This window comes from Theropithecus gelada, chromosome X, assembly GCF_003255815.1.
Source record: "Theropithecus gelada isolate Dixy chromosome X, Tgel_1.0, whole genome shotgun sequence".
Taxonomy (NCBI): Eukaryota; Metazoa; Chordata; class Mammalia; order Primates; family Cercopithecidae; genus Theropithecus; species Theropithecus gelada.
Genome location: NC_037689.1, coordinates 40,399,361 through 40,413,936, shown reverse-complemented (window position 1 = coordinate 40,413,936; position 14,576 = coordinate 40,399,361). Strand labels below are relative to the sequence as shown.

The 14,576-nt window shown below is 47.1% G+C and overlaps 2 protein-coding genes across 3 annotated transcripts in view; one reads left to right on the top strand and one right to left on the bottom strand.

Annotated features, from left to right (window-relative positions):
- Positions 1–14,576, top strand: part of RS1 (retinoschisin 1) — a 30,686-nt gene that overhangs the window by 2,525 nt on the left and 13,585 nt on the right. The window contains exons 2-3 of the mRNA XM_025373448.1: positions 9,945–9,970; positions 10,853–10,958. Of these exons, the coding sequence (XP_025229233.1) occupies positions 9,945–9,970; positions 10,853–10,958 (132 nt within the window). The remainder of the gene's footprint in view (positions 1–9,944; positions 9,971–10,852; positions 10,959–14,576) is intronic.
- Positions 13,960–14,576, bottom strand: part of CDKL5 (cyclin dependent kinase like 5) — a 226,900-nt gene continuing 226,283 nt past the window's right edge. For both annotated transcript variants that reach the window (XM_025373446.1, XM_025373447.1), the window contains exon 21: positions 13,960–14,159. In XM_025373446.1, the coding sequence (XP_025229231.1) occupies positions 14,056–14,159 (104 nt within the window). In that variant the 3' untranslated portion in view covers positions 13,960–14,055. The remainder of the gene's footprint in view (positions 14,160–14,576) is intronic.

Below are 14,576 nucleotides of genomic sequence, written 5' to 3'. Positions count from 1 at the left end.
AAGTAAAGAAATTGCCTTCACTTAGGCGTTGGATGAAGGTTCATTTCGGAGAGCACACAGCATCATAGTAAGGCATTTCCTATGTCTTTCTGTTTTGTTTTTTTTTTGTTTTTTTTTTGTTTTTTTTTTGAGAATTTTGCTCTTGTTGTCCAGGCTGGAGTGCAATGGCGTGATCTTGGCTACTGCAACCTCCGCCTCCCGGGTTCAAGAGATTCTCCTGCCTCAGCCTTCTGAGTAGCTGGGATTACAGGCGTGTGCCACTACACCCGGCTAATTTTTGTAATTTTAGTAGAGACGGGGTTTCTCCGTGTTGGCCAAACTGGTCTCGAACTCCCGACCTCAGGTGATCTGCCTGCCTCAGCCTCCCAAAGTGCTGGGATTACAGGAGTGAACCACTGTGCCTGGCTTCCTATGTCTTATAATTGAGTCAGGCTTCTATTTCTCTTACAACACACATATTGGATTCAATGCCAGTAATGATTTTTAGAACATCCATCATATTAAAATATCTTACTTCATTACTTGGTCATGTTTCTTATATAAAAACAAAAAAAGCCCTTCAGCCTCAAATTATAGGTGACTGTGTTACCATCAGGGATTGCAGGGTTTTTTTAAAAGCAGCTTTATTGAGATGTAATTTATATACTCTTAAATTCACCCATTCAAAGTCTATTGTTCGATCGTTTTGAGTATATTTACAGATTTGTGGAGCACATAATCTAATTTTAGAACATTTTCATCACCCAAACATTAAGCCCTCACTCCCCATTCTCCCTGTCTCCCCCCTCCCCCAGCCCCTGGGCAACCACAAATCGACTTTCTGTCTCTAAAGACTTGCCAGTTCTGGACAGTTCATTTAAATGGAGTCATACAGCATGTGGTCTTTTGTCTTTCGCTTAGCATATGTCATTGAGGTTCATCTGTGTTTGAAGCATGTGCAGATAACAGATTTACCCATGAATATGCCTGTCGCCTAAAATAGTAACACTTTCACACTAGAAGCAATTTCCTTCTTTTTCACAAGAGGGACGTTATTGCAGCCTGCTGCGTGCGTTCCTCCTGTTTCTCAAGTAGATTGGAAGCTGGTTACAGACCATTTTTAATCATTCATAATTTTATGCTTTTCTCCTCGGCTTCATCTGTTTCCATGGGAAGGAATGCTCTGTAGTTGGTGATACCCAATCCAAGAAACTAAACTAGGTTTTCCTGTGTGTATCTAAAGCGCGCCTTTCCTCATGGGTTGCAAGGTACATTTCAAGAAATAGACATGCCTTGAAATTTCCTGCTGTGGCAACAACGGTTTCCCCAGTAGAGTGGCCCTTTTGGATCAAGGGGCAGAATGAGCCCATATTGCATAAATCTAAGCCCATATTGCATAAATCTAAGATTGGTGACTGGCAGATGTCTCATGTAACGTGTGGTGGAATCACAGAAGCCATCTAAACAGGGAGAAAAATATGTAACCACATAATCGAAATCTTTCACTATTTTTCCTTTAGAGGCTGAGATTTTTCTCTTGTTCTCCTTCCAACAATGCTATTTTCTGGTATGAAACTATTAGGGTGGTGCAAAACTAATTGTGTTTGCCGTCACAATATGTTGTCGTCAAAAATGCTTTTGTTCTCCAGTTTGTTGGTGATTAAATCATTGTGCGGGACTGCAGCAGCCATGTTGCTTCTCCTTTGGTGACAGCTTTTTCTGTAAAATGCCTGTTGTTCCTTCTTTCTCTGCTTATTTCCATAAGAATCTGGTACCTCAGAACCCCAGGCTGACTACAGACAAATGCTTTCTGGGGGAGGGGAGTCTGGGAGGAAAGAAACACAAGAAATTGGTCCAAAATTTGATTGCGCCCAGGAATTGGCTGTGAGAGCAGGCCTCTCTTCCTTGAACTCTAGGTTTGCTCAGTGACAGGTCGACAGACCAGACCCTCTTCAGTGACAGACATGGCCTTTGAGCCAAGTGGATTTGGTTATGAAAGCCACACTGTCGGTGACCAACACCCCTTGCCTTTGGTCTCCCAAACAGAGGAGCTGGCACCTTTTTTGTTTTTGTTTTTTTTTTTTTTTTTGAGACGGAGTCTCGCTCTGTTGCCCAGGGTGAAATGCAGTGGCGTGATCTTAGCTCACTGCAACCTTCCACCCCCCAGGTTCAAGCGATTCTCCTGCCTCAGCCTCCCAAGTAGCTGGGATGACAGGCACGCACCACCACGCCCAGCTAATTTTTGTATTTTTTGTAGAGACAAGGTTTTGCCACGTTGGCCAGGCTGGTCTTGAACTCCTGACCTCAAGTGATCCGCCTGCCTCAGTCTCCCAAAGTGCTGGGATTACAGGCATGAGCCACTGGCCTGGCACAATTGATGTTGGCCTAACTGACAGGGCCCTTCAGAAACTGCCTGGCAGCCAGTCCCAGCTTCTCTTGAGGGTGGGGATGGGACAGAGCATCTTCTGAACTAGCAGCCCCCAATCAACTAGGCCCTAATTGCTGATTTCCTTTGCATTTCTTGATGAACAGCTACAGGCCTGAGGTTAGAAGTTCATGTAGTCGTTAACTCCGCAGAGCACAGGGCACCATCCAGCCTTTCTGAGCTTCCCCTTGAGTTCCAGAAGCATCCTTCCGGCTGCCAGCTCGATTTCAACACTGGGGTGTCCCCTAGGCATCTCAAATTCATTATGTCCCAAACAGACCATCCTCCCCCTCCTCCTCCTCCCCAAATCCCTTGTCCTCGCTGAAACCTTCTCCCCCTTCCCCCCACCTGGCAAATGACAGCTCTATCCTCCCAGTTGCCCCAGCCTCAGACTTCTGTTTCTTTCACACCCCCACCCCTGCCACGTGTAATCTGTCCACAGATCCTGTGGGCACCACTTCCCCAATGCAGTCAGAATCCATCCACTTAACACTTCCACTGCCACCACCTGGGCCAAGCCACCATCTTCTCTCCCTCGGATAACTGCACTCACCTCGGAACCGGACCCTGTTGCCACACTTGCCGTGGCCAGCCCGGTCCACAACACTGTACCAGAGGGAGCCTTTGAAACCGTGGTCAGTAATGTCCTTATCTATCCTCAAGTTCCACAAAGCCTCACATGGCCCATGAGGCCCTGCAGGAACTGGCTCCCTGACACCCCCAACCTCCTCATCTCCTAAGACTCTCTCTCCTCTAGCTCCAGCCTCAGGGGCTCCTTGCTCTTCCTGGAACATGCCAAGCACATACTCACCTTGAGTGCTTGGCACATGCTGTTCCCTCTGCCCAGAATGCTTTGCCCACAGGTGTCTCGCCTCCTTCGAATCTTTGCTCCAACATCACCTTCTCAGTGAGGGCTTCCCTAAGCCCAAAAGGACCAGTTCCTGTCCCCTACTTCCTTGCGTTTTCTCCACAGTAGTCACCGTAATTTTCCATACTATCTATTCTCTTTCTTCGTTCATTAATGTATTCTCCCCCACGCACTCCCACCCAACACACACACTAGCCTATGAGCTTTATGATGGCATGTGTTTTTCCTGTTTTGTTTACTGCTCTATCCCCAGCACCTAAAGCTGGGACTGGAATGTAGTAGATGAATATTAGTAATGAATATTAGTTGAATGAATGAATGCTTTGAGGTGAGTCATTATCAGTCATCTTTTGTATGGGTTTCTATAACCTGTGGGCAAGAAAAAGGTGGACTGAAAAGGCCAGAGCAAGTGGTGAGCTGAAGGACACGAAAAACCTTTTTTTTTCTTTTGAGACAGGGTCTCACTCTGTCACCCAGACTGAAGTGCAGTGATGCAGTCATGCCTCACTGCAGCCTCTAACTCTCATGATCCTCCCACCTCATATCTTCCGAGTAGCTCAGATCACAGGTGTGTGCCACCACACCTGACTAATTTTTATTTATTTGTTTGTTTGTTTGTTTATTTCAGCAGAGACAGGGTCTCACCATGTTGCCCAGGTTGGTCTCAAACTTCTGAGCTCAAGGGATCCTCCCACCTCAGCCTCCCAAAGTGTTAGAATTACAGCCATGAGCCACTGTGTCCGGCCAGGAAACATCCTCTTTATAAGGAAGGGGCTGAGCAGGCGGAGAAGTAGGGGTGGGAGGACGCATTTGAGGCAAAGAAATTCTATGGAGGCAAGAGACGGTCTGGCACATTTGCGGCTTGGCGAGCAGTACAGAGTGAGAAACATAAATCCTGAGAGGTAGGCAGGAGTTAGATTTATCTGCATGACCCCTTGAAGGACACTTTATTATTATATGCATCATAGGGGTGCGGAAATGGAGAGATGGTAATACATGTCAGAGGTGGGACTCAGCCCCTGGCAACAGTGCGCTGTTTGCACAGGAGAGTGGCGGCATCAGGTTTGCACCTCACTGCCTCAGCGCATGGAGGATGAAAGAGATAAGTCTCTCTTTAGCAGGTAGAGTGCCTGGGAGAGAGGGTGGGCCTCAAAGCAGGTAGTGGCAGTGACTCATGACTGTAATCCCAGCACTTCAAGAGGCTGAAGCCAGAGGATTGCTTGAGCCCAGGAGTTCAAGACCAGCCTAGGCAACATAGTGAGACCCCCATCTCTATAAAAATATGTTTAAAAATATTGGGTGTGGTGGCACGGGCTTATAGTCCCAGCTACCCTGGGGTGCTGAGGTGAGAGGATGGCTTGAGCCCAGGAGTTCAACGCGGCAGTAAGCTATGATTGCCACTGCACTCTAGCCTAGGCGACAGAGTAAGACCCTGTCTCAAAAAAAAAAAAAAAAAAAAAAAAAAAGAAAAGAAAAGAAAAGCCAGGCGTGGTGGCTCACACCTGTAATCCCAGCACTTTGGGAGGCCAAGGCGGATGGATCACCTGAGGTCAGGAGTTCCAGACCAGCCTGACCAACATGGTGAAACCCCATCTCTACTAAAAATACAAAATTAGCTGGGCGTGGTGGCGCATGCCTGTAATCCCAGCTACTCAGGAGGCTAAGGCAGGATAATCGCTTGAACCCAGGAGGCAGAGGTTGCGCTGAGCCGAGATCACGCCGTTGCACCCCAGCCTGGGCAACAGGAGTGAAACTCCGTCTCAAAAAAAAAAAAAAAAAAAAAATTCATTGTTAACTTCCTCTGCCAGCACAGAGTCTGACATCGTGGGACTGTCTTTGTCTGTCTGAGAAGCTCTACTAAAATACCATGAACTAGGTGACTTATAAACCACAGAAATTTATTTCTTACAATACTGGAGGCTGGCAAGTCCACGATCAAGGTGCCGGCAGATTTGGGTCTGGTGAGAGCCTGCTTCCTCCTTCATCCCTGGCACCTTCTTGCTGTGCCCTCCCATGGCAGAAGGGGCAAGCTAGTGATGGGAAGGGGGGCAAGGCGTGGTCCCTGCCTCGGGCTCCACCGCCAGGCCTGTGCCCACGGACCTAGGTGAGGACAGGCACTCCTGCCTTTGTGCCCAAATGCTGCATTTCCCAAGACCACCCTGGTCCACCACGCCCCCATCCTGTGCCTATCAAAACTCCGAGACCCTAACAAGCAGACACACAAGCGGCTGGACGTGGAGAGGAGCACATTGGCGGAAGAAGACACAAGTGGCTGGACGTGCAGAGACCGTTGAGAGGAGTGCGCCGGCGGAAGAGCACACGATAGACACCGGCAGCCCCAGGCCATCAACCAGCGGAACAAGGTGGAGTTTGGCCGGGGCTATCAGAGAAGAGTGGGGCCACCTAGCAAGCCCAATTCCAGGGGGAAAGCATCTTCCTTCTGGCTTCCCCATCTGCTGAGAGCTCCTTCCACTCAATAAAACCTTGCACTCATTCTCCAAGCCCACATGTGATCTGATTCTTCCAATACACCAAGGCAAGAAGCCCGAGATACAGAAAGCTTTCTGTCCTTGTGACAAGGCAAGGGTCTAATGGAGCTAACACAAGCCGCCTACAGACGGCAGACTAGAAGAGCACCCTGTAACACACGCCCGCTGGGGCCTCAGCTGTAAACATTCAACCCTAGACACTGCCGTGGGGTTGGAGCTCCACAGCCTGCCCGTCTGTATGCTCCCGTAGAGGTTTGAGCAGCGGGGCACTGAAGAAGCGAGCCACAGCTCCCTTGAATGCCCTGAGAGGGGGACAAGGGGGACCTTTCCTGTTTCACTAGCTCCCTGGGGTCTCTTTTACGCAGATACTAATCCCATGTATGAGGGCAGAGCCTAATCACCTCCCAAAGGCCCCACATCTTACTACTACCACATTGGTGATTGGGTTTCAACATATGAATTTTGGGGGGACACTAACATTCAGATCATAGCAGGGACTCTGGTGGCCTCCTACAAAGATGGCGCTCCCTAACCTCCATTGCTACCTGAGAAGGTCAATTCTGCCCGTAGCGGGGGAGTAACCAGTGGAACAAGCGCCCAGGAGAGACAGCAGTGTGGTGGCTGCAGGTGAGGGCGGCCCTGAATCTTCCTAGGCTAAGACACATGTGCGCTTCACTCCCACTGCAGCCCCTGCATAGCCCATGGAAGTACTCACCATGGGCATGGTGCAGTGGTCTGTCTTCTCCTGGGTCTTCAAGCCCCTTGTGAGCAGAGTGAGGCTTCCATTTCAGAAGGCCCGGGCCCTACTATAGTGCCGGGCCTACAGTGGACACAAAAAAAGTGGTTGCAGAACAGGGAAATGTGTATTATTGAAATTAAAGCTTTTATGATTGTAATGATAAAGGCTTTGTGTGGTTTCTAAAAGCTTTTTGTGAGCATCAGATTCACTTTTTAAATAGCAAAGTGGTTAAAGGAGGGACTTTTATTTCCATTTTTTACACTCAGCTTTTGTTTGAAATTTTTTTATCATCAGAAAAGAAAGAAAGATATTTGTTTTGTTCAAAATGTCTGGGAAGGCCGGGTGTGGTGGCTCACACCTGTAATCCCAGCACTTTGGGAGGACGAGGCGGGTGGATCACCTAAGGTCAGGAGTTCAAAACCAGCCTGGGCAACATGGCAAAACGCAGTCTCTACTAAAAGTACAAAAATTAGCCAGGCATGGTGGCTGTAATCCCAGCTACTCAGGAGGCTGAGGCAGGAGAATCGCTTGAACCTGGAAGGCAGAGGTTGCAGTGAGCCAGTCTCAAAAGAAAAAAAAAAAAGTCTGGGAAATGGAGTTTTGGTGGTATAGGGGAGAAAAAGTAATCGCTTTTCCTCACTTATCCCAAGGTTCATGGCTGAGATGCCTACAACAAAAGACAGATTAATGAGGGAACACCATCCACACTTATTTAATAAGTTTTACATGGCACAGGAGCTTTCAGAAATGAAGACCCAACGAAACAGGAAGATCTGTGCACTTTTGTGGACAGTTGTGTGGAAATATGATTGGAGGATCAGAGGGTATGATCTAGTGGTAATAAATGAGAAAAGCATAACAAGGCCTGTTTGTTCAGATTTGTGTTGGTGCTCCTGTGTGATATTCCTTTCCTCCGGGTATAGGGCGGGACACCTGTCACGTGAGGGTCTTCAGGGGAGAAGAGTAGACTGACCTTCCTAGGTTTGATGGTCTGCTTCAGGGAAGACGGGGTGAAAGGAATTCTATGGCCCATTTCAGGAGAGAAAGGGGCAAGGGCTGCTTTTGTTTCTATGGCCAGCTTCAGGAGAGAGGGGGTGGGAGCAGGTCCGAGGGACCTTCCTGCTTCTGCAGTTTCCTCAGTTTCCTTGTGTGTCCAGGTGCCATATTTGGCGGTAGCGTTTCTTGCACCCCATCAGTGCTTTAAACCAGCAGCGTCCAATGCAACCTTCTGTGATGATGGAAACGTTCTGTATCTTCTTAGCCAGTACAGTAACCACTAGCTTCATGTGGCTCTGAAGCACTTGAAATGTGGCTGGTTTGACTGAAGAATTGAACTTTTTATTTTGATAATTTTAATTAATTTTATTTTATTTTTCGAGACAGAGTCTCACTCTGTTGCCCAGACTGGAGTGCAGTGGGGCAATATCGACTCACCGCAACCTGGGTTTCAAGCGATTCTCCTGCCTCAGCCTCCCAAGTGGCTGGGATTACAGGTGCCTGCCACCACGCCCAGCTGATTTTTGTATTTTTAGTAGAGACGGGGTTTCACCATGTTGGCCAGGCTGGTCTGGAACTCCTGATCTCAAGTGATCGGCCTGCCTCAGCCTCTCAAAGTGCTAGGATTACAGGCATGAGCTACCACGCCCGGCCAATTTTAATTAAATTCCAATACCACGTGGGACTAGTCACGACTACATTGGACAGTGAAGCTTTAAACAATCAGTTTCTGCTAATATATGCAAACTCTTTACCTGTTAAAGTGTGAATTCATTCTCTTTATTCATGCTTCTATAAAGAGAGTTTATATGTCAGTTTTATGTTAAATTTTGCACACTTTCAATTTTCCCACATTGTGTATATGGTACTTATACTTTCATTGTGGTTTGACATTTCCTGTACATTATAGACAAACCTATAAAATAATTTCTAAACAATGTCTGAATCCTAAATCATCGAATTGTGGCACAGTGAGGGACCTGGGAATCAGCTCCTGAATAGCACATTGGGCAGGCAATAGGGATGATGATGGTGGTGATGATGATGAAGATTTAATAAGAAAAACCTGGGGCCAGGCATGGTGGCTCATGCCTGTAATCCCAACACTTTGGGAGGATGAGGCAGGAGAAGCACCTGAGGTCAGGAGTTCGAGACCAGCCTGGCCAACATAGTGAAACGCTGTCTCTACTAAAAATACAAAAAATTAGCCTGGCGTGGTGGCAGGCACCTGTAATCCCAGCTGCTTGGGAGGCTGAGGCAGGAGAATCGCTTGAACCCAGAAGGCGGAGGTTGCAATGAGCCAAGATCGCGCCATTGCATTCCACCCTGGGCAACAAGAGCGAAACTCTGTCTCAAAAAAAAGGAAGAAAGAAAGAAAGAAAGACAGACAACAGAAAATCTTCACACTGTTAAGTGAAAGGGAAAGCAGGATACAACATTGTTTAGATAGTAGGTTCTCAAATATATTTAAAAATACACATAGAAAAATTACAGGAAATATTTATACTAAAATGTTAACAGTGTTGGCTTTGGTGGTAACAAATATAGGTGTTTTCCTCTCCCTGCCCTGTCCACTTTGCTACATTATGTAGTTTCCAAAATTCTACAACGAACAAAAATATTATCTTTTTATATTTTTTTGAGAGTAAAAAAAAATTTATTTTTTTACTCTGTTACCCAGGCTGGAGTACAGAGGAGCGATCTCGGCTCACTGCAACCTCCACCTCCTGGGTTCAAGCAATTCTCTTGCCTCAGCCTCTTGAGTAGCTGGGATTACAGGCGCATGCCACCACACCTGGCTAATTTTTGTATTTTTAGTAGAGATGGGGTTTCATCATGTTGGTCAGGCTGGTCTCAAACTCCTGACCTCATGATCCACCCGCTTTGGCCTTGTAAAGTGTTGGGAATACAGGCGTGAGCCACTGCACCCGGCCATGATTATCTTTTTTTTTTTTTTTTTGAGACAGAGTCTCACTCTGTCACCCAGGTTGGAGTGCAGTGGTGCAACCTCCGCCTCCTGGGTTCAAACGATTCTCGTGCCTCAGCCTCCCGAGTAGCTGGGATTACAGGCATGTGCCACCATGCCTGGCTAATTTTTGTATTTTTTGTAGAGACGGGGTTTTGTCATGGTGCCCAGGCTGGTCTCGAACTCCTGGCCTAAGTGATAGGCCCGCCTCGGCCTCCCAAAGTGCTGGGATTACAGGTGTGAGTCACTGTGCCCGGCCTATAATGATGATCTTGTTCTTTCTGTTTAATTTTACTGTCCCCAGCTTCTTAGCATCTGGGGATGTTTTTCCTGGCAGATATTTACTTACCATGACTTCTTCCAGAAGGGGTGTTGGTAGCTTTCATGTGACTATTTCTATTTCACTTTTCCATGTAACGAGTGATGCTGTTGGATTTCTCTTTTATTAATTAGATTTTTTCTGTCTCATCCTTTTGCTTTAGCCACATTGGGATTATCGTCTACCGAGGTATGTAACGGTAAGGAGGCTGGAATGTACAGGCATAGTGGTTTTGAAAATTTTCCCAACCAAAAATAACGTACAGGACTATCACTTTGTTTATTTGTTTTTAAATGTATTTTGAAATATATTTTGGCTGGGCATGGTGGCTCATGCCTGTAATCCCAGCACTTTGGGAGGCCGAGGCAGGCAGATCACTTGAGGTCAGGAGTTCGAGACCAGCCTGGCCAACATGATGAAACCCTGTCTCTACTTAAAAAATATAAAAATTAGCCAGGTATGGTGGTACACACCTGTAATCCTAGCTACTCAGGGGGCTGAGGCAAGAGAATCGCTTGAACCCAGGAGGCAGAGGCTGCAGTGAGCCGAGATCGCACCACTGCACTCCAGCCTGGGTGACAGAGTGAGACTCTGTCTCAAAAAAAATAAATAAAGTATTTTTTTGGTGATGGTGGCAGTAGCACATTTGACCTAGGCAAGCTCCACGACTGGTGTTTGAATTAGAGAATGAAAGTAAAGCCGGTCTTCAATCAGATGGCACAATCTTGAATCTATCTCCACATAGGAACTTCCAGGGGATGTGAAGAGTCTAAACTTGGATTGGGGCTCCCCAAACTCCTGAAGACACTATAATGGCGTGAACGGTGCCCTCTAGATGGGTGTATCTGTGAGATTATTAGTTGGTCGCCCAGGGCGGCAGACACTTACTTATTTAGAACCGAAGATGAGTAGTAGCTGTGTGTATTAAGGCTGGATTAATAGCTCAATTTGGCCATTGCAGCAAAGCTGCTATAGACGATGCATAAGGAATGAGTGTGATCACTCCAGGGGTGGCAATCACAGTTGCGTTTGACCATAACTTTTCTGCCCTGCCTCTCTGGTTGGCTGCAGGATGAAGGCGAGGACCCCTGGTACCAAAAAGCATGCAAGTGTGATTGCCAAGGAGGCCCCAATGCTCTGTGGTCCACAGGCGCCGCCTCCTTGGACTGCGTACCAGGTGAGTGTCCCCTGTCCTTGGGACGGAACAGTCATTGGGAACACCCCATTTCTCTTCCTTTTTCCCACTCGGCTGAATTAACCTCCTGAACGCTACCCCCATCTTTAGAATGAAAGATGAATGGTAGCTGTGTGTATTTATTTATTACTATTATTAAGCCTATGTTAATGTGGGTTTTCTCCAGTTGGCCTCTGAGCTTCGAATCTCACACTGGTCCCTGCTTCAACACATGGCGTGATGTCAGTGTCCAGAAACAGCTCCCTAGATCTCCATGTCTCCAGGTTGGGAGGGTAGGATGGGACCTAACTTTCAATGAAATCGATGAATGGGACTGATTGAAAATAAATTAACGGGTGGACGGGCGTAGTGGCCCACGCCTGTAATCCCAGCACTTTGGGAGACCGAGGCGGGTGGACTGCTTGAGCTCAGGAGTTTGAGACTCACCTGGGCAACACGGTGAAACCTTGTCTTTACTAAAAATACAAAAATTATCCGGGTGTGGTGGCTTGCACCTGTGGTCCCAGCCATTCAGGAGGCTGAGGTGGGAGCATTGCTTGAACCCGGGAGGTGGAGGTTGCAGTGAGTAGTGATCTCGTACCACTGCACTCTGGCCTGGATGACAGAGCAAGAGGCTGTCTCAAAAAAAAACACAAAAAACAAAAACGGGAAAGAAAAGAAATTAATGCTAGTCAGCCTGGAATTTTGAAAAGAGCACAGGCTCTAGAGCCAGGAAGATGAGGGCTGGAATCCTGGCTGTGTCACATCTGAACTCTGGGACTGCCACTTTTTTCCTTGTCTGTCCAATGGAGGTGATGATAGTACCATGCCTGGATACTGCTTGTTCACCAAACAGCCACATGCTTCCCTCCCATTGCCCAGTCCCCTTGTAATTAATCAGGTGGTGCCATCCAAACAGCTCCAGCCAAAGTGAGCAGGCCACTTCCAAAATGGCACTGAAGGGCTGGCACTCAACTCTCTGGCTCTCCCTTTCCTGCTGTGAAGCCACCTGTTGAGATAGTGGCTTTTCCTGCAACCTGGTCTCAGGCTGATCACGTGGAGCAGAACCCCCTGCCTACCGACGGTAGACCAGTCGCCTGAGTGAAAAATAAACCTGTGTCTTGTGGAGCCTCTGAAATTTCCAGGCCAATTTGTTCTGTAGCTGATGTGGCCTATGTCTAAGACAGGGCCCAGCAAACTTTGTAAAGGAGGAGTAAGGAAATATTTGTGGCTTTGTGGACCAAATAGTCTGTCACAACTAGTCCATTCTGCCCTTGTGTTGGAAAGCAGTCATAAACAATCTGTAAATGCTCAAGCATGGCTGGGTTCCAATAAAACTTTATTTACAAAACAAGCAGAGGGCCAGATGTGGCCCATGGGTCATAGTTTGTTGACCTCTGCTCTACGGGGTTGTCAACAAGGAATAAATAAGATGAGGCATTAAAGCAGCCTGTGGGGTACTAGCACACTGTTGAATAAAGGTTGGTTTCTTTTCTACCAGCCTCCTAAGAGCTCACACTCTGAGGAGGGAGCGAGCAGACCCAATTTTCAGAGGCTTGGGCAGTCCCTGCAAATATTTGCAATGCTTAAATCCTTTCCATGCTCAGAGCTTGTTTTGCATGAAACTGGCCTTGCTGCCTCTCCAGGGTTATGATGGTATCGTGCCACTTCATTTACTTTACACAATTGCCTAATAATAGCTTCACCAGAGACAGGTTTGTGTGTCTGTGTGTGAGGCTCTTTTCATTATTTCATTAAATTTGCATTAACAAAGCAAATTGCAATGTGTGTGTGGGAGGGTAGGGTACAATGGCTTCTACTGCGTGATTTTCCTATTTTCTGAAGGGGAAGTCATTTCTGAACTAAGTTTGTTTTCCAAGGGAACTGTGGGGTCCTAATCGTGAGGAAACCGATGGGCTTTTCCTATGGGACATCCCATCAGGCTCCATGGCATGAGCTCATGCAGCCATTAAATGTTGGTATGATTGACTCAGTCAATATTGACGCACCCTCATTCCATTTATAACTCAATTCACCCGTCTTTCAACATGTGCCTATGATGTGTCAGGCACTGACAAGGAGACAGAAATGAAGGCATTGTCTCCACCTTAGAGAAATTTACCATTTAGTGGTAACGAATGTTCTTTTCACTAGAGACATGAGACCTCCTGGAATTCCATTCCAACTAAGTTCTGTGTAAGAAGAAATTCAAAAGACATTGTTTATGTGGATTGGCTTCATTGACCCAATCAAGTTTGACACTTCAAGAAGGGCCATGTGCAGCCTGGGCAACATGACAAAACCCCATCTCTGGATAGGGGGCATGGTGGCATGTGCCTGTAGTCCCAGCTACTCAGGAGGCAAAGGTGGGAGGATTGCTTGAGCCTAGGAGGTTGAGGCTGCAGTGAGCCATAGTCATATCACTGCATTCCAGCCTGGGCAACAGACAGAGACCCTGTCCCCCCCCCGCCAAAAAAAAAAAAAAAAAGGAGAGAAGAGTCATGTGTTTGAGGGATGTGATGTTGACCCTGGTCCCCAAAGCTGTCTCCCCTACACAGCTGTCATGAGCTTGAAGTTCAAAAATTAGAAATTCTTTTAGCTTAAGTGCTCTCCTCTCTCCATTGTTTTTGTTTTTGTTTTTGTTTTCTTTTTTCTTTTTTTGAGATGGAATCTCGCTCTGTCTTCCAGGCTGGAGTGCAGTAGCGTGATCTCGGCTCACTGCAACCTCCACCTCCCAGGTTCAAGCAATTCTCCTGCCTCAGTCTCCCGAGTAGCTGGGACTACAGGTGCGCACTGCCAGGCCCAGCTGATATTTTTTTTGTATTTTAGTAGAGACGGGGGTTTCACTGTGTTGCCCAGGCTGGTCTCGAACTCCTGAGCTCAGGCAATCTGCCCGCTCGGCCTCCCAAAGTGCTGGGATTACAGGCGTGAGCCACCGCACCTGGCCCTGGTTTTTGTTCTTAACAACGCAGATATTTTCAGAAAGGAAAACTCAACCTCAGCGTTAATGGTTGATTCATTGGTGTTAATTGGTTCCTCCATGAGATAGATGATTCAGGGCGTTGGAACCAGCCACAGGCTTGCAAAAGTCACTTGCCCGTCAGTGCCGCAGATTCTCATGGTATGTCAGGAACGCAGCTTCGTTTGTGTGGGTCCTGTGAATCAGGGCTTCCCTCATAGCCTGTCTCACGAAGAAAGAGAACCCTGGAAAGCACAGAAGGACGGCGGGGTCACTCAGAGCTGCCAGGAGGTGCTAACAGGTGCACTCTGGCTAATGCCCGGGCCCCCCACGGAGCAGAAGGCCACATGCATTCTGGCCTCCTAATCTTCACTTTAATGCTATTAAAAATACTAAAAGCTCTGTCTTTTCCACCATTGAGCCAAGATTACCCTGGCACTCTGAGAGCAAAAAATAGGGTAGGGAAATTATCAAAAGTATAATAAATCCACTGGTTTGCTAACGCTTCATTTTGATTCTAGATTTTCTCTTCTATATGATGTTTGAACTTATAATCCATTCTTCCAGAAATATTATCCTACATATTTTCTCCTGTACTCTACTATATTGTCACATATATTCAAGTCTAATATCTATGCATAACACTATTCACATCTGTCTGG